This window comes from Symphodus melops (genome assembly GCF_947650265.1).
Source record: "Symphodus melops genome assembly, chromosome: 8".
Lineage (NCBI taxonomy): Eukaryota > Metazoa > Chordata > Actinopteri > Labriformes > Labridae > Symphodus > Symphodus melops.
This window is the reverse complement of record NC_136698.1, coordinates 7,309,954-7,334,356: the sequence shown is the minus strand read 5'-3', so window position 1 is coordinate 7,334,356 and position 24,403 is coordinate 7,309,954. Positions and strand designations below refer to the sequence as shown.

The 24,403-nt window shown below is 37.4% G+C and overlaps 1 protein-coding gene across 1 annotated transcript; it reads right to left on the bottom strand.

Moving 5' to 3' along the window:
- Window positions 1-2,886: 2,886 nt before the first annotated feature.
- Window positions 2,887-6,949, bottom strand: pdcb (phosducin b). The gene is made up of 4 exons (XM_079349513.1): window positions 6,853-6,949; window positions 5,582-5,639; window positions 4,950-5,098; window positions 2,887-4,403 (listed from the first exon to the last, which is right to left on the bottom strand). Exons 2-4 carry the CDS (start codon window positions 5,625-5,627, stop codon window positions 3,888-3,890), a joined length of 711 nt encoding a protein of 236 aa, XP_079205639.1. The 5' UTR covers window positions 5,628-5,639; window positions 6,853-6,949; the 3' UTR covers window positions 2,887-3,887.
- Window positions 6,950-24,403: the final 17,454 nt, after the last annotated feature.

Below are 24,403 nucleotides of genomic sequence, written 5' to 3'. Positions count from 1 at the left end.
GTAATAGTGGTTGCATACATTCATAGCACTTGTAGAAATAACATTGTCGTTTTTTTCTAATATAATTTTAATCTCATCTGGGATAGATGAGTCAAATGATGACTGTATGATGAATGAATATGTAAATAAAGTCACTTTAAAAAGCTTTTCAGTGACAATGAAATCAAGCGAAGGAAGTTTGTTATGTCATCTCTCCCACGTCCACATTGACCATATTTGGTCACAGGAACCATGTGCACCTCAAATCAGGTCCCAACTCCAGTGTCATCATGACATCATCTCGGTGCAATTGTTTCTGATGTGGGTGAACTAGAGCGTGCCGGGAGGGCTCTCCAAGATTCCACACACAAAATGACATAAGTTCTCCAATTAGCGCATAAGTGTACACAAAGAGGGAATCCAAACGTCAGAAATGGGGGTGGGATCACATGGTCATTGAGGAGGTAAACATTGGGGTAAACATTGGTTTAAGGGGAGTAATGAGTCAAACCATCCCCTTTGGGTTTTTCCAAGAAACAAGTTTACAGAGATGAATTCTGGGTAAACATGAATGAATCCCCAACTCTTTGATTCTGATCAGCAAAGATGCTGCTCTGTAAACTTGCTCTTAAAAGGGGCCCACGCTTTGGTAATGTGTATGTTTTAATAAATAAAGAGGCAAAATACGGCACTTGCCATTTAATTTCTTGTTTATTCTGAGCCTACAGATGAGTCATTTTGTTTTGAGGTGAAACCACTGTTAACCTTTTCTTGGACTCTGTTGCACTGACTTCTGTTGCACTCACTGAACCCTTTTTAATAGTTGGAAAGTTGCCAACAAACAGTAATGGCTGTGAAGTGTAGCAGAAGCTTGAAGGTATACAGTTGGGTAGAATGTATTTAGTAGGTGTGAACACAGCAGCCCAGTGGTTGCACACATACTGCGCCCGAAATAATCTGCCACTCTTGCATACAAGGCTGTGGTCTAAGTCACCAGCAGCAAGTCTGGCTGACATGTTAAGGCTCTTAGGGAAACACCTCTTGCTCTGCCAGATAAAACATTTTGTGGGAGGTATCCAAAAGGTTTTGATAAATCTTTGACACGCAAATATTGTGCAAAGTGAGGTGTTACCAGCTAGGGGCTATAAGTCATGCCAGGTGCGGTACTGTAGAAACAAAGTAACAGGTAAATCCTTAGAGAAATATTTGTTAGCGTGTCTAAGTTCCTTGTTCTTTCAATTTGATTAATTACATCATGAGCCCCTTTGCAGGCATTATGTCAGCAATTAACAGTATAAAACCACATCAAAGGAGGTGTATTTTTTTATTTTTTTTGCAAAAGTGTAAGGTCAGCAAACTGTGTATAACCCCATTTTCTTAAAGGGATTGAGGACAATTTTGCTTGAGACTTAAACAGATTTGAAAGCTCTTAGTAACCTACATTACTACTACTAAAACTACAGCCTTAATCCTGTAAGAGGATTGTCCTTATACCTCAGCATGGAGCTCCCCACTTCATATCATGAAATGTTACTCCTTATTAAAGCTAACAATCTGCTTTCTGTAAATATGTTAAGCTTTATTAAGGCAGTCAATGAGGGACGCTTCCAATGACTACATCCAATATTTCTATGCTTTGGCTATTAAAGTCCCAAGTCTTGTGACTTGTTTATATGTTGAATAGGAAAAAACCGGAACAAACACAGTTTTTTGGTTTTGTATGCCTTTTTTGTAGAGTAGGACAGTGGGAAAAGTAAGAGGCCGGAATGAGATAGTGGCAAATGACTTGCAGCGTAGTGCAGCGGTTTGAAGTAGAACTTGGATTGTGCACTTTGAGTAAAATAACCCCTACAACGGTTGTTCAATATATATATAATGATTCACCCTGCAAGCGGATATCATATAACTTGTAAGTGAAGTGGTATCACAAAGTTTAACTACTTCTATTGATTATGCATATATGGACCATTGGTATGACTTTGTTGCAGATCTGTTTCCTACAGTACCAGGTTTGTGTGATAATGTGCTTGTCAGTTAAATTACTTTGTTAAATAATTTCATTAATTCCCTACAAATAAAAGTGTGGGATGTCTTAAAACTTTTAACTAGCTCCTTATGTTGTGGTTTGGACATGCCTGCAGCTCACTGGGGTCACAGGGGAGTCAAATCTGTGCTACAAGACTAACAGATGAGGTTGTTTAACATGTGACAGCCTGCCCTCACAGGATGCCTTCTGCAGTGGTATGTAATCCTGTATTTCCTGATTTCTGCCACTTCAAGTCCCCCAACCCGTTACCATTCACGTCATACAATATATCGACTTACACTGTCAGTCACATTCTTTGCTGACAAATTCTTCTATTTTTCGGATTTATATAAAACACTGGCTCTAAAAAGTACATAAACGTAGTTCAGTGTGTAACAACAAACTGAAAAAACTAACTAGCAGCTTTTCAAGAGGGAGCAATTCAAAGAGATACTGTAATGAAGCTTCCAAAGGTGTCCCTTTTTATAATATAATTGATTTTCAGGCTATGCCTTTATTTGATTACAAAAAAGGTGAAATGTTGGATGAAAGCAAACCCAAACAGTACCGACTAATAGATTGTATCTTCTATCGGTAATTAATAATGATTTTTGTTCGTTTTATTGTAATTTGATTGAGTAAGTATTTCAATGTCTCTTCATATAGTGTTATGTGTTTTATGCCACTGAGTGTTGTACATTTTTAATCTGTTTGCTTACCCAAAGGCCAAACTAGGAATAAGTGTTGGGAGTTAGCAATGGCTATAAATTCTTTTTGCACCACATTAGTTTCATGCTCTTTGTTGAAAATAGGTTAAATTGCATTGTCTCTATTAAATGAATAAATTAAATTAAATAAACAGAGATGAATAAAATGCAACGTACACATTACTTTTTTATGTGTTTTTTATTCATGTATATTAGTTTATGCTTCATCATCATGTACACAGTTTAAATAAATAAACAAATCCTTAGCAAAATCAAATGAGTAGATATGAATTCAGCAAACCAATCCTTGACTCGTGCTGAGTTGTGGACTTTTAGGTCAGCTCAATTTCCTAAAGTTTTTGTATTTGACATTATTCCATCACAATATAAAATATAAATAAATGGCTGAACACACCACCGTCATCATTTACTGACAATTACAAGGTACCAGAAGCTTACACCTGTTTATTCCAAATATACAGTAATATTCTCCTCCCACTACACTAGGTTCCAGAGATACTATTGAAGGTCAGGTTGGACAGGACAGCTGTTTACACAAAAATGTTTTAAGTCCAGAGTACCTTTGCTTCTTTTGACTAAAGTGCTTCTGTTATGTTAAGGTCTTTAAAGGTTTGTTTTAAATTTTAGAAGCCCCCACCCCGAAGAAAAATTTAGCCAACACGTGCTTAAATATTGTATTACATCTGAGGATGTAACTATGTGCTAACACTGGACTTATATACAGATCATCAAATGCTACAAAACACTTGAATTAACAGATTTTTACACGTTTGACTGTATGGTGTATTTTCTATAATTACAAAAAAAAACATTGCCACAATCTTGAGTTGCAGAAAACTGGCTTTGGCCTTTCTTTGAGTACAAGTGAGGTGATTTGTGATTCTTAATTAATAAATAAATCAATAAACACTATTTCTCACCTTACTGTAGCCCACACCTTTACCTTAGAGCATCCACATCTTGGATATTAAAGTTCTATCACCACCCGGATATAATAAGCCTCCCTTAAGACAAAACGTAAACACTCGTGTGCTAATGGAGATGTACATTTTTTTTGATATGCCGTCACCCAAAGAAATTTGTTTTAGAAATTGTCTTTCATGGTTCTCTACCCTGCCTAAAAGAGTACTGTCCCTGGTAGCCAAAACTTTCCTTTACTCTACATCATTTTCTTCCTCATCTTCCATGCTTGGCATCTCTTTCTCTGGCAGCAGACCATAGCTATTCAGGAATGCCTCCACATCTGTGGCGAAGAACTCCTCGTTTAGGTGCTGCATGCAGGCTAGGAAGTTCCCTAGAAGTTCTCCAGCCTTGTACACCAACAACGTAGGCAAAACCTCGTCCGAAAAACGCTCTGCAGCACCTGATGCAACAGCGTCAATCCGGCAGAACTTTACAGTTGGGTACTCAGTGGCCAGGCAGTCAAGGCAGTTGTTGAGCTCCTCACAACCTTTGACCCCATCCTTGTAGATGTGGACAACCACTACTGTACTGTAATGTTCCTTTTCTATCACTTCTAGAAAGGCCTCTCCACTGTCCAGGTCATGAACACCTTCAAACTTTGGCCCAAAGCTGAGTTTATCATGCATCTCCTGCATGCAGCGCTTCCTGTATTTCTTTAGACATCCCGCATCTTCCTCCTTAAGCAATTCATACTCTTGGACACTCATCTGAAACGACAATCAAATGATAGCTTGAGGTTATATTGGAGTTTTCAATCAATATAAACAGTGTGTCATGTGTATATGGAGATGTCAGTACACTTGTAATAAGGCAATGAGGCTGCTAGTGTGTTGCTTACATTGATAGACAATACCAGACATGGTGAAACGTTCATTAAAAACACTGAACCGTATCTGTAAAGACTCTAGGCTTTTCAATCACAAAACTTTGTTTAGTTGGCAGTCTGAGCTGTCACAATTCATTCAGTGAATTCCCACTAAGTTAGTTCTGTTAGCTTAAAGTAAACTTCTTATAAGCTTCTTCTGTCATTTACTCTATTCCTCAGGTTAACATAAGCTTCATCTAGAAGGTAGCTAGTATCTATCAGGAGTTGCTTGTCTCATGTCTCATGTTTCATGAATCTGCTATACAATAATATATAAAATTCTGTCTTTTTCTTCACAACTCTAAATCTTTGTAAATCCCGAGATGCGTTTTGAGACGACTTTGATCAATTTCATGATGGTTTGTAATTGTGGCCATGGTTTGGATACCTTGCGGTTAAGGTTTGCTCTGGAGTCATCTTTTGGCCTCCCTGGGGATGACATCTGTCTCAGAAGTTCCCTTTTTGCAGGTGGCAAGCTTTCCGGGTCCATACTTTCCAACTTAAACCTCCTCCAGTCATTTATGACACCTTTAGGACCTATGGATAAAAGAAATGTATTCAATTAGTTAATCTTTGGAGGAAAATAAAAGGTAGAAAATGGTTGGGTTTCCTTGATTCTGCATACAGTAAATAAAGAGGAAATCATAGGCCTTTTCCTGTAATAAATTGATAATGTACGACAATGAATCATGAGTGAGTAAAGTATCCTGTTACAATTTGGGGATTAAATCATCATCCCAGCCTTCTAAGAAGTGCACTCATTGCACCACTGTTACATAAGACAAAGAAGATTAGAGAGTTCGTTAAACTGCCAAAGCTCTGCACTCTACTTTGGTCTTTCTGTCGTCTGCTACTGCCAACTGATCTGAATGAAAGCTTTTATTTTGTTGTTTTGAGGTCATTTCATGTTGACATAAATGTATATTAGCACTGATAATCTGGTACAATCAGACTCACCAATGAAAGAACAAAAAGAGACCATCATGTCAGTGACTGTGTGACCCTATGGCTTCGACTCACCTGTGTGGGTCGCAGTCTCCTCCAAGTCAGTCAGTTTGTTTGACATTTTTCTGGTTTTCTGCACGTAAGAGAGTTCGAGAGAGTTACAGGAGGTCATCATCCAAAGTGGGGTTGTGTTGATTTTTGTTTTTGTTTTCGCGAATTTAAAGCCTTAAATTCGCGTTTATTCTCATTGTTTTCGATTACATAATCATATAGCAACAGATGTAAAACCTTTGCATGGTGATAGAGCCAGTGGATACCAAGTCAGTCCCATGATAATTAAATCAATGCAGTCTAAGAGGATACTGAGCTGTGACAGATCTGTGCCTTTCTTGCAGTTAGCTAATGTTTTCAGAAGGAAAAGGAATTGCCAACTAAAAACATGACACCATATGATGAAAAGCAAAAATCAACATAATAAAGGGATGGATAAAATATTTGTATATATATATATATAAAAATGATGAATTTTAATCGTATATTAAAAATAGAAATCTAACAAATATGCATGTGATCATGCATGGACAGTTACATCTATATATATATATATATATATATATATATATATATATATATATATATATATTGGGATTTTTGAGTAGGAAGTGAGTAGGAAGTGTACAATGCATTTACATTAGATGTAAACCTGTTGTCAATCTTGGCCTCAGAACTAACCTACTTTGGGATGTCAGTGATGTCTTTGTTTGGATCAGTGGCTGTGTGTGTGATGTTTGCAGAGCACTATCTCATGGCCCATCTCCAGTGTTCCAATTAATGTAGTCTTCCTTCTTAAGTGAAGTCACAGTGCTTATCTGAGTTGATGATCTCTGAGGCCACCTCTCTAACCCTCAAATCCACAGACAGAGATTTGTTGTAATTAGTTCTAGCGTGAGCCTTTTGTGTAGGTTTTTTATTATGTGTGTGAGCAAGAGACAGAAAAGCAGATTTTCAATCAGACACAAACTTCAAGCCAAAAAAAGACAAGATCGCTTTTTTTGTCTCTGTGCAACAGCCTTACTTTAAAGCATGAAACTAATTTCATCTAAATTTGACAAAACTTCTTTATCGCAACTTTTTCATGTTCAATGGCAAATTATTTGAAAAAATATTTAAATCATATATGAAAAATAAAGTGGACTAAAAATCAGTCTCAAATGACTGGACATACAAACACACCATACTGTTGTCTTTTATCTATTCCAGATATAAGTTCCAGTTCCCATAAATTTCACCTGATTTAACTCCCATTTTTTGTAAACAAATAAGACATTGATTTAAGTGTTCCTTACCTTCCACAGTCACGGTGAAGTCCTCTCTTGAGTCAGTAGCTAACCTTTCACTGGTCTTTACTCAGTGACTTCACAAAGCTATCTGTGGCTGGACGCTGTGTGTTGTTGTGTGCATGCGTGCGTCTTTTCCAGCCAATGAGCTTGGTGTAATGGAGATTTCAAAAAAAGACCCTATAGAGCAAACAAAAATAGAGCATAGATCCTAAGAGGATTTCTCCTCAGGAATTAGAGGCCTCTGCTTGATAGAGGCCTTAGAAGACATAATGTGGAAACACAGGGGAGGAGAATAAATGAATGAAAGATAGAAAGCAGTTAAAATTCAAAACAAGAGCCCTTTATATTCAAGAGCAACACACAATGACTACTGTGTTGCTAATGTTTAGTCTTTTAAACAGTACATCAAGAGTTAACTCAAAGAAGAGCTTTATATCCCTGAGATGAACTCTGAAATAATGTGATCTATTCTGGAATTCAGAGTTCTTTCAGGCATTGAGCTTCACACGAAAATGAACACATGATGGGAATATTACAGAACACAAAACACCCCTAGGGTGGGGAACAGCTATGGTGATGCCTTATCACGCGCTTCTTTATTATTTTCCTTCAGCTTACTCCTTTTTTTTTTTTCAATATATTTTTTTCCTTTTTATTTTTTACCAGCCAGGAGCCTGAAAGTTTTTTATTTCAAAAGATATGTTGGTGGGTACAAGAGAGACAGTTTAACACAGAATAATCTGTATCCCTTAAACTGTTGAATCTTTGTTATGAAAAATGAAAAACTTCTCATTCTTCTATTCAAAAAGGTGCAACTATCAAATAAATGTAGTACAGTCACAATATTTCCCAGTGAACCGGTCTCCATTGAAATATGACACACTGGCGTCTATTTTGGAGCCCTGTTGACAAAGATTAGCTGACTTATCCTGCATGTTTCAGCTCTCTGAATAAAGGAGATACTGGTTGCTCAAAATACTAACAAATGCCCTCATTTAGACCACCTAAAAACATTGCCAGAGTGTTTTTGGTTTTCACACATTGGTATATACGTGTGTCTTTCAGTAACATACTGGTATGGTATTATCATCAGTTTGTCGACTTTGTACAGGCAAATTAGATCTTTGCAGTTCATATGCAAACCCTACTCTGATCTGTCAAGATAAGATATGCTGCACACTGACGTAACGCGATGCATCTGAAAATGCTGGCAACCTGATAACAATAAGGCAATTGGTGAAAATGCTGGATCCCCAAGGAGCATAGCTAAGGTACCAATGTGCCAAGAAATGCAAACATGAAAACAGATCTCGAAAATCACCGATGCGTAATCTCCTGTGTCATTCTCATGTGAATGCACACATTGGTTCTTGTTTGCTGTTGTCGGCTTCAATGTTAATTTGACATTGTTTCATAACAAACAAAATAACTCCTCCTGAGAGCTTTGATGGAGCACATCAAAATAGTGTTAAGATCTACAGAGCTTAAATATACCCAGCTATACACTTCTGTCCGTACAGTGGGAAAAAGTAACCTATTCTTCAAACAGACAAAGAGGCATACAGTATATTATTATAAATATATACTTGAGGGGGGTTGTAAAGAAGTTTCTCTTCGACAGCTACCCCGTTTTACTTGCTTAAGGAGGACTGTGTGTGGTCAGGAGTGTCAGTATTTATACTCTCCTGAGAAATGTATTTAATTAAGTTTCACCTGAGAACAACAGAACTAATACATTTCAGGATAGGTTTCCACAAGCTGCAGTAAGAAATAGTACCCTTTCATCACTCATTCGTTCTTTGTCTTTCCCACATTCCTCTTTGTGAGCTCCTTTTAGATGAATGCTGATTCACTGCTGTTCAAATAGGAAGGGTTAATGCTCTCCACACCCACTAGATATTTTCTGAGACTGCTAATGCAACCGTGTTTGACTTCTGTCCTTCCCCCTGGTGTCTGCGTCCTGTATTTATTGGCTTAAAGGATTACTGGACCTTTTTATTCAGGAACACTGATGCCAGTTGGGGCTTCATTAATCTCAGTGCCTCAGAGAGCTGACATGTTTATATATAAGCATAGGGTGCTAAAAATGGAAATCAGCAGATTGTTAAGCACCCCCTAAAAACGTCTCACTGCAACAGCTATTACACTGCAATAAATGATACTGTAGTCATGTACATTTAACTCAATATATCTGACAAAATGTATTCAATATAAATGTGTCCTTGATTTTGTGGCAATTATTTAAGTAACTTTCAAACAAAAGTGTTGGGGTAGTATCTTGAAAGCATTCTTTTGCAGTTAAAAAAACAATTAGAATATCTTTAAAGCTATACATTCTAAAGCAATTTATGCACAGTTAAAATGTCTTTACAGATGTATATTTGATGAACATTTTGAAGCAATTTTGTAATGTAAAATGTATGTAAATCTTTATATTTGTGTTAATATTTTAAAAGCATTTTTTGCACTGTTCAAAAAACAATTACCGTACAACATCTTTAAAGCTAAATCTTTATTAATTTAAAAGCAAATTTGTACAGTTAAAAACAAAAAAGTAAAATGTCTTTAAATCTTTATATTTGTATAAATATTTTAAAAGCAATTTTTGAACAGCTAAAAACAAAAAAATACAATGTTTGTAAATATTTATACATATTCTAAAAACTTTTTTTGCACTGTTAAAAAACGCTGTTAAATATCGCTGCGACCTCTCGCCTCATCCCTCCCTGCTCTCCGATGGTGACAGTAGGAGGCAAACGGGACTCTTGTGAGGTATATAGGTATACATATAAATATTTGTTTTCTCTTTTCTTTTAATCAAACACAAAACCTTGACATTTCTGTTTTAATAACTGTCTCATCAAAGTTCTGGCCCTCCATCGTGGGTGTGACAGGCAGGCATGATTTAAAAAAAAAAGAAACAATACAATGTTTTTACAATTATAGATCATTTCATATTAGGTTAGATTTTGTTTTTGGACAGCAATTCTTTACTCTTACTCTTAGCCTACTCTTTCTCTAACTTTTTACTGAGTTTATTAGACAGAGACGGAAATAAAGGAGAGGAATTCATGTGTTTCCTGTACACTTTAAAGACAACGTGTCAGAACTGAGCTGGTGTCACATATCACAGACTACAGTAAGAACTTACTCAACAACAAATGATTTCCCTCAAAGAAATATGAAGGAAGCTTTGCAGGCAAGTCACATCAGTCTTTCTGTGACAGAGGACTTAGTATGCATGTTTCTCCACTAGCATTACTCTGTTACACCATCACACATCAGTAGCTTTAAGGCTAGGTGGACAAGGGGGTTACACTACTGGTTTTTTCTTTCCTTTTTTTTTTTTACACGATGTCATCTCAAAGCTAGAGGTCAGCATTCTGCAAACTAAATGTCTTTTGGTCAAAGTGATATTTAACACAACTTGCAAACATATTCTTATCTTGCATTTCAAATGTAGACTGTAAAGATATCCTGTTTAACTTGTTATTTTTACTGCTGAGTATTTACATTGATCCAAGATAGTAATTGAAAGAAAAACAAAGAAAAAACCTCTTTAAACCCCTTTATTATGACTCACAGACACTAGAATGTCTGTGTTTGCTTTATAAGTATGCATTTATGGTGACCAGTATTTCACCACTGAGGTGGACCCAGGGAGTATAAACTAACAATCTTGAGTAAACTGATCGGTAGTCTGGACAATTAGTGTAATGATAGGCCTCCATGACCTGCAGACTTACAGTAAATGACGTGTATATGAATGTGTATGAGAGTGTCTGCTTACTTTTCCCTTATAAGTATTTATATGATCCACATGCTTCATGACGTCGAAGGGTATGGAGTTAAGTCTGAAATTACAGTCTGACTATGTGCCCCATACATTCATGCTGAGTTCACTGACAAGCTTTAACTCTCACGGATAAGAGTCAACACATATAGGTAATAGAAAAAAAGGTTGACCCGAGTGCAGCACTGGGTGAAAAAAATTAAGGTTTTATCACAAATGTGTCATGTGACTGCCTGTGACTTCTATCATATGAAATCTTAATTGTATTTAAAACACCTGTTTTGTATTTGTCCATCATGTCTTGATGAATACTCAGTTGAGCCAAAACGTGGAGACTCCTCCTTAGACAATTAATCATTTTTATTTTGCATCAGAGCACCTCTGACTTTCAGTTTAGACTGCCATGTCTTTACAATGAACGTTGTTTGTATCAGGACAGTCATTCATTTATAAGCTATATACATTTAGATGTTAAATTTAATCTCTTAAATTGCTCTCTGAAAAAGTCCTACATGCAGGAGGGAGAGACAGGGGAGTTTTGTTTTTTGTCTCATTTTCTTTTGTTAACGCAGAAATGTGGATACCACAGATAAGCTGGTGCTGGGAACTACTAAAACAAACACTGGCTTTCCCCAAAACCATACATCAATGACTCACTAATCAAACTCTGGAGCACTCCTGTGCGACCCAGCAGCATACCTGTCCTGTAAATTCCTGATTGTTAGCGCTGGCTTCTCATTTGGCAAGTATCTAATTGTCTGAATGCTGCGGTGGCTGTCTTTGTTTCATTTCTTTTAATGACTCTGTAGGCTGTGAAACTGAATTGCCCTCTGGGTTTAACAAAGTTGTCTGAATCTGAAACTTTAAGTATTCTGAAGGTTTCTTTTCTTTGTTGGCAATGCTTTCCCTGTTTGGTATCTGTAAGGTGAACAGGTTTTCAAACATGCACTCCATTTCAATCAGATTTCTCCTGACAAATGTGCATTAATGTATTTTTTGAAGACATAGTAGTTGACCTTTACTTTAACAATGTATAATACTCTTAAATACACTTCATCTGTCCATAATCAATGACAGACATGCCTGGTGAGTTCATGTCCTCTCTTTTTGTAAGTAAAAAAGAAAACATTAAGAGTCCTGTAATTTTCCTCTGGGTGGGCTGTGACAACAAGATTTCTCGTCTGACATTTTCATCATGTACAGGAATTGAGCCTTCCAATATTATGACAGCGGTGGCTGATTACAGTGTTATGAGAGAATGTCTGAAAGTCCAGCCTTGCTTTACTTGAAGTCTAAAAACCAACACACATCTGCTCCTCTGACTCAGGAGTTTTCACTTTTACAGTAGTTCAGTGAGGCAGACATTCGGAACTGGCAGTGATGAAGACTTGCCGCTGTCTCATACTTCCAATGGGTATCAGGTCTCTTTCCAAGGGTCATCTCTGTTTGAAATGACTTAAAAATGTTTTACTTGCAAATATAGCACTACATCAAAACTTTCCATCCGTATGAGAAGGACTCATTTATACCCCCAACTTTGTGTAAAATGCTGGTTCACACTCAAATTCAAGTGTTATTTTTTTGTGTTATTACTTATGTGTCACAAACATACATGATTCAGTGGAAGCTTGAAATCTATGAAATCAAGGATGTTTTGGTGCAAATAATTAACTTGAACTATAGCTTGATAATAATCATTTTCTAACTGAATATTACACAAACCTATAATACTGAGACTGTGAAATGACTACCAAGGTGTATCCTCTCTTATCTAGCAATAGATGAAGACAAACACAAAGACCAACCAACTGAAAAAAGTTAAAATACATACTAAATCTGCCTTTACAGTTGCGTGTTGAGTTGCAGGTCTTCTACCAAATGTTTCAAATCCTAACGTCCCCTCGGCAGCCTGGTGCTTTCAGGTGCAAAATCGGGCAAAGTTCCTTGATCTCCACCCCTGCAAATTCTTTCACCATACTTTACCTTATTACTTTGGTAATAGTCCGTCATTCATCTGTTTAAATACATTTAATCCTTGAGATTGTACCGGTTTCCTTTCATTTGGAATCCAACAGGTTTTGGCAAGTGAGTGGAGACAGCTGCTTTTTCATCTCTTCCTCTTCAGATAATTTAATTAGTAACCAGACTTAATTCAGTTAAATGTTTGTCATCTGAAAAATATCCCGTTTTGGTTAATCTGGCTAAAGTTGGATCCTGCTTTTATTATTAAGAACCAAAAAAAAAAAAAAAAAAACTTTTGGAAAAAAACTTTAGCCATAAAATGTCAAACTATAGCTGCTTTTTCAGATTGTGATGCCACAACAGTGCAAAAACAAAGCAATCAAAGCTCTGCTGTCTTTGTGTCTACGCACTTTCATATTGATTCATAGTATTGGTGTAATATTGGTCGTCCTGGTTTATAATTACACATAACTGCATTATGTGTGAAAAAGCAGTGGAGTTTCAAAAATACACACACTCTGACTTGACCCTCCCCCAACCTCATGTTGTCCCTACAACGTCTCTGTTCGAGTCTACTTTTAAAACAGGCACAAATGAGGGAATACTTTGTTTCCCCTTTAAAACTGAAGGTAAGATGTGGTGGAAGCAATCTCACCCACAGGTTTCTCAGCTCAGAATTTGAAAAGTATCTGCTCAGCCTGTTACCGGTAACAACCCTTTAAAGTAGACTCTGTGTGTTACTGTAACTGAATGGTTGGAAATTGTGATGAAGTGTTGACTTGTTGAGGACAGATCTAATTCAGGTAAACTGAAAAAAGATGGTGAAGAATAACTTCAGACCCCTTTGGTTCCAAACAGAAAAGGTTGTTTATTGTATGAAAATTGCATGTGTATGTCTGCCTCAGTGTCTGCATGAAAGTTCTGGAAATGCACGGGCACTCATCTGATCTTTTGGGGAAAATGAAAAAAATAACCTCTGTTTTTTTAATGATTCACTTTAGGGGAAAGTTTTTCTGTCCCAAGTATTGTCCTTGCGTGTGAAATTGCACGGATGTTCTAAAAAGAAAGTCAGGCAAATTAACCAGATAACAAAAACAACAGACAAAAGAAATCAATCTATATACCGTTTTCCTCTTTTTTTTTTTTTCTACCAAAGGAAACTGAGGTGGTTTCTATGGTGATAAGCAAACAATTCCATAACACTAAACCAAAAAACTCAAGCAGTTTATGCAAAAAGTTTGGTCTGTTTCAACTGTTTTTATTTACTGTTTTAATTTAATTTAATTTAGAAATTGAGCTGTTTAGTGAGGCATTACAGTATTACAGCACAAAAGGTAGTCTTTTGTATTACAATGTTAAAGCTTCAACACAGTCTACTGTACATACAATGTGTAACACTGAACTGGAAATGCAAAACGCCCAAGTATAAAAGTGTTCATTAGATGATTTAATAAGTTCTTTGAAGCATGTTGAGAAGACATAATGTTTTTGAAAGCAGTGTTTTCTTTTTGCAGAGGTTTTTTTGCTTCTTTTTTTATACAAATCATTCATAACAATATTATCACTGGCAGCTAAAGTCAGCAACATTGATCATCTTGTTACAATAGCACCTGTCAGAGAGTGGGATATGCTAGGCAGAACATTTTGTCTTTAAAATCGATTGTAAGGATGTGAGCGACTGCAATGGCCAACTTTTCATGACTAGACAACTAGGTCAGAGCATTGCCAAAACTGCAGCCGCTGTACGGTTTTCTTGGTCAGTACAGTGGTCTGAACTAGCGGGGGCCACCAAAGGCTGGTTGGGATCTGATCCAACAGAAGAGCTCCTTGCATTACTTTCATTTTTGAATACCAGAGGTAAATAAGAAAAAAGAATCCCAATTGATTTATAAAATGATATACAGTGATTCATGAGAATACATACTTACACATACAGTATATATGTAAAGGAAGTACCATAAAGGCGAAATACTTTAAAAGGACCAGAACTGTAGCTACAGTTTACTGGAAACTATCCATTGTCATGGATTTCATAATATAAAATAACTGGTTTAGTGGTTGAATCCCCATAGACCCCTGATTCACTGTCTAAAATAACTTTAATTTAGTGGTTGAATCCCCAGAGACCCCTGATTCACTGTCTAAAATAACTTTAATTTAGTGGTTGAATCCCCAGAGACCCCTGATTCACTGTGTGTGCACGTGGTTTTTTGTGTTGTGCAACACTTAGCTCGTGTAGTGAGTAGAGAGAGAGAGGGAGGGAGGGATAGGGAGTGCCGAAGCAGGAGTCACCCCCCTCTTTACTTCAGCCACTGTTTTTGTTACTATCGAGTGAACCATTCAAAAATATTAGTCATTCAACTGTGTTTCTGTGTTCGACTGAGGGGGCCCACTTTGATATATTTGAAGTTGAGAGGGAAAAAGTGACGCACACTTTGAGAATGTGTGGTGATATAGGTTTTTGCCACTGGGTGGAGCCGCAGGAGCAAACTGAGGGGAAAAGCTACAGTTAGTGTTTGAGCTCTGTCAGGAAGTGGGAGGACTCCAGTCTTAATCTCAGCATGGTTCTGGAATTTCTTTTTCTTTTTTACTGCTTTATACTCACATATCATTATAATAGATATCCTTATCAGCAGAAATTATAAATTTATGAAAAAAAAATCTTATATTGACATCTATTTATATTTTATCTTACATGTAAAGTTGCAATAATATACCTCAGTAGTTTGATTTAAAGAAAAAAGGGAAACTATAAAACAGCCCTTCCTTCTTTTAATTGGCCAGTTAAGACGATTGAATGCAATATAGAGTGGAAAATTACATGAATGATTTATTAGGAATTTAGATTACTAGCGCTCAATAACAGTGTTGGTTTTGTGTTTGGTTATCACACAACAGTCCATTACTCATTTGGTAGGTAAATTGCACTTACTTTGTATCGGATATTTTTTTATTTTGTTTTCGATTTGAAAATACTACTATTACTGTTTTGAAATAACCAGTAAGTGTCTCGACTAGAACATATAAGAATGAGACTGGGTGTCGGTTTAGCTCAGTGGTTAGAGCATTTATTGCCCCATGCATGTAGCTGTAGTCCTTGTCAAAGCCGCCACAGGCTCATGTCAGACCCTTTGCTGAATGTCTGCCCCCACTCTCTTTCCAACATTGCTTTGCTGCAGCTCTCCTGTCCATCCAAGTAAAACCTTAGAGGATAGAATAGAAAATAATGACAAAAGACATGTATTACAAATTATCATCTTGTCTTTGCAATAAGTACAAATCTCGCTGACTCAAACAATCACATTAACTCACATAAGAGGTGTTATTAGAGATTAATACTTCCGGTCTTTTGAATTACAGTAATCACACATGACAAAGAATGCTCTATTGCAACAACCTACACTTTCAAGTAGTGCCCGTGGGTGGCTAAGAGACAGGATCCCTGTTAGTCGGTCATGTGGCTTTCGAAAATCCATTCAACCTGTCTTGTAGAAGTTTTGTTTGTTTGTTGCTGTGACAGTGAACATTACGTCACAGCCTTGCAACTTTGAGACAAGTCTGGAACCCCCGATACCAGACGATACATGAATATTGTTTTATGATTGAGCCTCTGGCAAAAAAAAGTGAACAACTCAAATAAATCACATCATGAGACATGGAGCTACATACATGACATAATGTCTCGAAAATGAAAACACAACAACAAGAAAACAAACCAATTCTTTCTTACGAGGAAATATGAAGGGTTTTCACTTTGTTGGTGAATCCAAATTATTCTCTAAAGATAAAAACATTCCTAAGGTACTTGATCAACGTGATAACTATTCCGTGGATGGCTCGGTCTTCACTTAATGAAAACATGCTAAGTCCATTGTTTACCAGGAAATCTGAGCTAGAATAATAATCTCAAAACATTTGTTAGCCTACATCAATATATTAAACTGAGATGCAGAATTAACACAATTCACATTTACTAGTCTGTTTTTATGTTATTGTTTTTCCTATCTTGTTTTGTTTGTATGCATGTAGTGCTAAATCAAAGAGAAAAGTAAAACCCCATTTACTTCTGTTTGATGAACATTAATAAACAAATACAGAGCTTCGTTCTGTTGTAGAACATTATCCTTCAAAAATATAAATTAATTTAACCTTTTTTTTTACTTGGGTGGTTTTTGTATTTTTACACAAACAAAAGGTTAGACCCCACGGGGCGTTGGCCTTCTGAAAAAAAATAAAACTTGTTAAAATGGTTATAATATCAGGTGAGCTATTTGGTGTACAGAGAACAGGTTTGTTTTTTTCTCACAGTATCAATGCCTTGTTTTAATGACATACAAAGTAGTTGACTTTGATCCCAGATGACTTACGTTCAAAAACCTTAATGACATCATCTTACGGTACAATCCATGGGGACTTAAGGAAGTGTATACTTTACATTGATGACAGCAATGACTTTGTTGTCACATATCACACTACACATGTTGTGACAACAGCACAAAGATGACACATTTCATGGAAACTTTTGCAGCAGGTTTTCTTGGTGTTAGATCACACCATAGGATCCCCCTGTGACACACTCGCAGGGAGATGTGCAGTGGTTGAAGGGAAAGGGTCTTGGTTTCACTTAAGTGTTTATAAAGCTTATTTTGTCTTGTGCTTGCCTTTATAGTTGTCATCATTCCTTGTTAAATTGTGTACTCTCAGTGAACACACATTTTTTTCAATGATACTCTATTTGACACAAACGCATATTGTTTTATGTATTGTTTGGAATTGTTTTTTAGACAAGACTGAATATTGAACATTTCTCTTTTACATCCAACCTTTTTGAGATTCTTTAAAAATGTATTTGTTGCAGAAAACATGTGTAATAGGATGGATGTTTAGGAAACCACAAGTGTGCAATACACTAGTACGGTTTACTAATAAACTGGGTAACAATGTGTTTTGTTGAGCCTTTCGTTCAGTGCTTTTACAGTATCTCTAACGTTCATTATTTAGTTTTTTGTTCATTCCATTTGTTTTGTTTTTTTAATCTATATTAATATTTTTTATATTTTCTACTCTTGTGTAGTGTTTCATAGTAATTGAAATGTCAACATTTTCCTCTGGGGAAATAAAGATTACATCCACATTCTGATTCTTCCTGGTAAAAATCAACGTTTCCAAATAACTAATTTTATAATATGATGTGACACGATGATGTTGATATGACAACAGTATGATTAAGGTGATGATACTATAAGACAATTATGTAGTTTCAGCAAAGATATGGCATGTTAAAGTCTGTAACCCATATTCATTCATTCATACTTTGCGCAAAATGATTTTGTTCTTTTTCCTGAGAAACACATTCTTCTTTCAACAGAGTAAAATCTTTTTTTTTGTGTGTTAAGTCATCAGTTGTTTCTTCTGTACAACAGTTAATCATCATTAACTTGGAAACAGAGATGTTGTGAAAGTAGGTTTGGATGATGAAAAATGTGTCTATTATTGTGATTATTTTTAAAGTGTGTACACGTCCACACACACTAAAATTCTGCAGAAACATATTAACATATTTCCTTGTATACAAGCCTTAAGAATTTTGCCCCAGAGAGCTCGTTGAGCCAGTTTGGACGTGAAGGGCTGTGTCCAAACATCAAACACACACTCACATGCACTTTCATCAGGTGACATCTAAGTTACGTGCTGACTCTGGACCACAATTAAGAATTGCTCTGCTCAACATGCTTCCCAGTCAGCCTGTGGTCATACTTAATCAGTCATGCCAAACGCCAGATCCCTGTAGAGACTAATTCATGAGGCAAAGACAATAACGTAATTTAATTTAATCAGCTGAAAGAAAAGAAATCTGAGACCTGTTTTGCTTTTTGAAAAGGAAAATACTGAGTAGTTTTTTGGCAAGGAGGACATCAACTGAATTTGTTAAATGTGAATCACATGGCTGTCATTTTAGTTTGAAATCTAGTCATTGCCTGCATATTACTTAATACACAGTGTGATGTTTTTATGATGTATACTCCACTGTCAATTTTCTGCTCATTGCATTTAAATAAATTCACTTTCTTAACTGAAAATGTCTGAAAAAACTTGTCTCCAAAGTAATACAATGTATGTGATGCTCCGGTGAAAGGGCTGAGCAAAAAGATAAGAAAGACATGCAAGGTGTGTCAAGGTATGAGAGATCCAGACACCCTATTACTAAATAGGAAACCTTTCAAGACACTTGAGGAAATAGTTTTCGCATTTTACAAGGGATTTGTAGTATATTAGTCACTAGACTGCACTGTGAGAAAGGGACAGAGCAACGATGATACAAAAGTATGTGAGTGACAGGAGTCTACGGTCCCTTTTATGACACAGAGCAGAAATTAGTGTGTCAATGAGACTAGTTATCAGTGCAAAACAAACAGGTTTCCAGTGATGGAAGCAGGTTTAGATATGACTGATTCTACCACCTTCGGCCTCTGTATTCTCTAATAAGCTCCATGACTCGAAACGTGGTAAACTAGGCTTCATATTGGGAATGCTTTTGAACAAAACGGAGAGTGGTTAGAACGCAAAAAGGTGTAAGCATCAATGCATAGCTGGCTCAACACTGAGGTTAGGGCTGGGGTGCCTGGACATAACAACCCATGTGCCCATGAAGTCCAGGGAGGAAGAGGTGGGAGGAGACAGCGCTCTGCAATCTTACGAATTTGGACTGCAGTACCAATGTTGATAGCTACAAAATGAATCAATTACAAATTCCAACTGACCAAAATCCTTTTGAAAGTATATGTTGATAAATCCGACTTGTTTCAAGGTAGACATAAAAAGTAAACCTATGCGTATGATACTTCTTCAAATCTAATGTATCAGGTGTTAGGTTGGCCTATCAGATGAAGTGGAGATCCCTGAGTAGATTTGGATGAGAAAAAAAGATCTCTAACATCTTTGGTATGTGACGTCATCGACTGAGTTGGTTTCTTACGGTCCTCAAATGGTCTTGACTGATGTATGACAGTTAGGTGTGTACCAACGATAGGTGAGTAAGTGTTTGCTATGTGTGAGTATGTGTTGATGATATGAAATGACTGAATGTTCTTGTGTTCCCTGACACTCCAACAGCTGTTTTGTGTTTTTATTTTGTTGAATTGTCATCCCGTGACAATGTTGTTGATGGAAAAAAGGTCTCTTTTCCCCTGAGTGACCTTAAAAGGTTCTGTTATGAGATAGTTTCTAGCGAGAGGACGTTCATAATGTACACGTCAGACTAAACATGCAGGTGGAATAGGAAATGGAAACAGTCAGGTGCCAGGCATTCCTCCTTGCTGAAAGGCACAGAGCGAACAGAGCATGAGGGTCAGACCTTGGCAAGAGTGAAGACAAAAGATCTGTTTTGTTCTTCCTATTACCTCAGTGACTTTCCATGTTTGTTATTGATTTATGGGTGTTTGTCCCTGCTGCATGTTGATTGATTTTGGTGCTTCCTTATTTAAGGTTGAGAAATAAAGGAATTTCTCAAAACTTGAAATGTTTCCTTGTACATCAGGAGTAGTGAAAAGGATTAATCTCCAATGCAATCAAGGACATTGTCATAATATTTACAAGTCAGACTGGTTGGTGGATTCCAACCACTCACAGACAGAGCAATAGGACCCTTTATGAATGTCTCATGATGGTGCCACCAACACCATCTTCACAACACCACAAGCAACCACAGGCAAATGGAAGTACAAACATGCTAGATGGATAAAGATGATTGATCAAGATTTTTTTCACTCTTACTTGAATGTTTCATTGAGTCTGGGGAGTCTTATTCAATCTATAGATATTCCTTCATTACACATCTACTATTTATGCCTGGATGTCTGACATACCTCCCTGCCCATTTCAGGAATGTTTTTCATGACGAGGTTGTAGCAATGACAGGCCACATAGTGACACAGAAATAAACAAGACTTTATAAAAACAACTGACTACTATCAGTTTCAACAGGAATCATACTCTTCTCACAAGCCCTGGACTTTTCCTGACAGACACTGTGACCTAGATTCAAAAAACGTTATTGTCTATAACATAGTGAGGGAAAATTACCATTCACACCAAGACTCACATTAGGTCATAGCTAAAAGTGCCCTAGATAGGTAGAACAAATGCAAAGTATTTTAAAAACATTGCTTGTCTAGCCTTGTTTAAAATGCGTATTGTGGTGGGAATAAAAGAGTTTCTGTAAGTTTTCTTTTTTCGCTAGTGGTATTCTGAAGCGACTGCTTGAGGGTAGCAGCTGAAACAAGTGGTGGAGGGGGTGTGAAGAGTCCTGAGTGAGGCAGACTGCTTTCCTTTTGGCTGCTCGCATTTAAAGACTTAGAGAGTGCAAACCACAGGTTGAGGAGGAGCGCCCCACCTGCCACTTGCGTTCACCTGATCACCTTGAGGTTACGTGTTGTTGAAAGTATGAAAAAAATGTGATTAGTGGGAGTGTGTAAGACTCTAGTGAAACCATCACCATTTTGAAGGAATGACATATTTGAAATATGACCAATTTAATTATTTTCCATTCCTTGTCACAGTTGAGTTGCCTGAACATCACAAAAACACTTAACATCTTCACGGCTGAGAACTCCCACCAGCATGAGGGTGTGTACAGGCTGGGTAAAATTGCAGGCCAATAAAGTAGTATGGACAGTCTCAGCATAGAAAAACTATTACCATATCACTATACACAACACACAAATGTACTTGTCCGCCAAGGAGGCCTCAATCTTGCAAAACATTGAAATAAAATAGAACAACATAAATATTCTGTTCATCAATGGGCGGCAGTAGCTCAGTCTGTGGGCGGCAGTAGCTCAGTCTGTAGGGACTTGGGTTGGGAACCGGAGGGTCGCCGGTTCAAGTCCCGGCACGGACCAAGTCCGGAAACTGAAGAGGTGCCAGTCCATTTCCTGAGCACTGCCGAGGTGCCCCTGAGCAAGGCACCGAACCCCAAAACTGCTCTGGAGCGCTCGCTGTGGGCAGCCCCCTCACTCTGAGACCTCTCCATTAATGCATGTCACTAGAACCCTGTTTGTGCATGAGTGTGTATCTCGGCCTATGTGTGTGTTAGACAGAGTGTAAAAACTGAATTTCCCCTCGTGGGATTAATAAAGTGTAAATTATTATTATTATTATAAAAAAAGTTAAAAAATTTGAGGATACATATGATATCAGATTTGGGATTAGTTTCGCTACAATGATAGCGCCTTATCAACAAAAAAACATTGTTATTTTAAAGGTTCACATTTTAATTGTGTTTATAAAATCATTTAATACAGTGATATAAAGGAAATCAGCAACTGTCTGAAAGGTATTTACAATGTACTATAGAAAATGTGATAATGGGCATCATTTCTGAATAAGGTGTACTCTAAAGCCTCATTAGCTCTGCATGGTTGGCTCTACAAAGTTCCTGATGCTAAACGGTGAGGTGAAAAGCTGCCAGTCTGGTTAGCAAAGAGGAAATTCACCAAATCACTTCAGGAGAGACGGGTCTGATCTCTCAGAAAGAAATGTCGTTACGGTTGGGTACAGAGCCAGTACTTTGTTTAAAAACAACGTTAAAAGCTAGAAGTGGTACCCAGTGGGTCAGTGCCATTACTTCCCGTGCAGAGGTTTCCGCCGCCTGTTCCCAGTTGAACCCAGTTGTCGCCACCTGCAAAGCAGCACGTAATTTCAGTCTTGGATCAAGGCCACAACACTGAGTCTGGATCCAGAGAGGTCCAGAAGCGTTCAGAGGGAAAACCCATTCTGAAGTCCTCTGATTGCCTCCCACACCAGGGCCCACTGCCTGTTAATGCTCATTACACACAGACAAAGCAAGATGTGCACCCCTGCTCGATGTCATAGACCAGGACCTGAGAGTGCCACACACTGATGCCAATGGAATAATGATACTTACCCTTGGACAACCGACAGAGGGGAAAACAAAAAATTTGCACACACAATTAGGTCATTTTCATGCCATGATGGGCCAAGTTGCTCCGATGGGGAATCCTACGCCTGGTCCTTTGAAGTACAGGACAAAGATTATGAGATGGAGGAGGAAATGTCCATTTGGTTGAAACGAGATGACAACTGATGCACATGACTTAATTAAAGTAATTTCCTCGCTTGTGTGTGGTTTTGTGTTCAGAACTCCAGTCATCCAACGTCAGGGGAGATTAAAAAGTTCTCTCTGTATCAGTTGTTTGAAATGTGTGAATGGATGGGAAAATCTCGCTTGTCATTGTCAGTGATTAGAAGGGATGATGCCCTGAGGCCTTATTCAGCACTATGTGCCGCCAGTCACGTCAACATTCCATTTTGGATTTGGTACTAAAATAACTTTTCTACAGTGGCGAGAAGCCATGCCGAGGCAGGGTTTCCCGTATGCCTTTGGACCGGGTGCTCTTCTTCACAGCTCATGAACAGTAGAAAATGATCTTTTATCCCTCTGCATGTTTTCCCAGCAACGCATACTCTTACTTCTGGAAAATTGTTGGTATTTGCTGAATATGACAGCCATCTTCATGGTTACTCAGTGATTTCCACGTTGATACATGCTGTGTGGTTTATGTTAGTAATGTAAAACCAACACAAATATACATAAACAGGAGCGGAACATAGAAACTGTTGCTGGAAATATACTGTAGTTAAACTAGACAAGGACCTCTAAAAGGAAGAGGAAGGCTTCAGCAACAAAAAAACCAAATCCAATTTCTTCATCTTCTATTGGTTAATCTCACCAACCATGTGATCGTGCCATGTTGCCTCACAGCATGCAGACCTCCTGAGCGGAGCAAGTCCTATCATGTTTTATCAGAGGTGCTAAAAGGGAAAACCCTTCACCTGTACAAAGTGGTCTTGTGGGTGTGTTGAGGAAGCCAACAGGCTTAGATTAAAACAACCATTCAAACCCTTCTTGATCAGTCATGCTGGGGTTGATGTTGACTTTTTCTCTGTTTTGTGAATTATTATTACATTTTGTCAATTCTCTGTTGTTCACTTGAACTTCCAAGCCTCTAAAAAGAAAAGGTTTATTTATGGGTTAACAATAAGAATGTCATTTATGAACATGTTTCTTCTTGAACTTCAGTGGGGTAGAAGACATCATAAACTCTAACTGAACAGCCAAACAATTACACCCATCTCATCAGTTCTTGAAAAGTTGGGGCCACTTAATGAATGCAGCATTGGCAGGGCCACAACTCATCAAACTAACTAACAACAAGCTATCTGGCTTCGGAGTAGTACCACAGTTGTTGTTGCTCTCGTATGTGAGATCCTGGAACAGGAAACATGAACGCTGCTGCCAAACTAACTGTTTGTCGCGCTGTTACAGAGCCACGGTTTTGTTGGAATATTCCCTTTTTTCAGTGCACAAAAAAGACCTTATGGAGATTTAGGAGATGTTTAAATGACTGTGACATTAAATGTATTCGATTGGAGTCACAGACTTTTGAGCTGAACCAACTAGTATTAGTATCACATAACTCTATGTCCTTATACCATGTAAAGACCATTAGCATTTTTTTTATTGTGATATATTTTAAGAATTTATTCTGGAAAGTCTCAAAGGGGACATATAAAAAATCCACTTATACAGTGTTTTTGAACATTTAGGATAACCTGAGTGTATACTGACACAATTTAAAAAAAAAAAAAAACCCATCCAGTCCTTTGTATGTGTTCTGCATGAGTCTTACAACACAGAGAAAAGGCTTTGATTAAAATTGTCACAACTTGTGACATCACAAGTTGCATTGTGTTAAAGAAAACCCCTGAAACAAACAAAAA

Excerpts from the sequence above, each read along its gene's own strand:
- pdcb (XM_079349513.1), bottom strand. The coding sequence starts at position 5,627 with ATGTCAAACAAACTGACTGACTTGGAGGAGACTGCGACCCACACAG. Across the intron at positions 5,099-5,581 it reads GGAGACTGCGACCCACACAG|GTCCTAAAGGTGTCATAAAT; the intron begins GTGAGTCGAAGC and ends TTTTATCCATAG. Across the intron at positions 4,404-4,949 it reads GAGCAAACCTTAACCGCAAG|ATGAGTGTCCAAGAGTATGA; the intron begins GTATCCAAACCA and ends TTGTCGTTTCAG.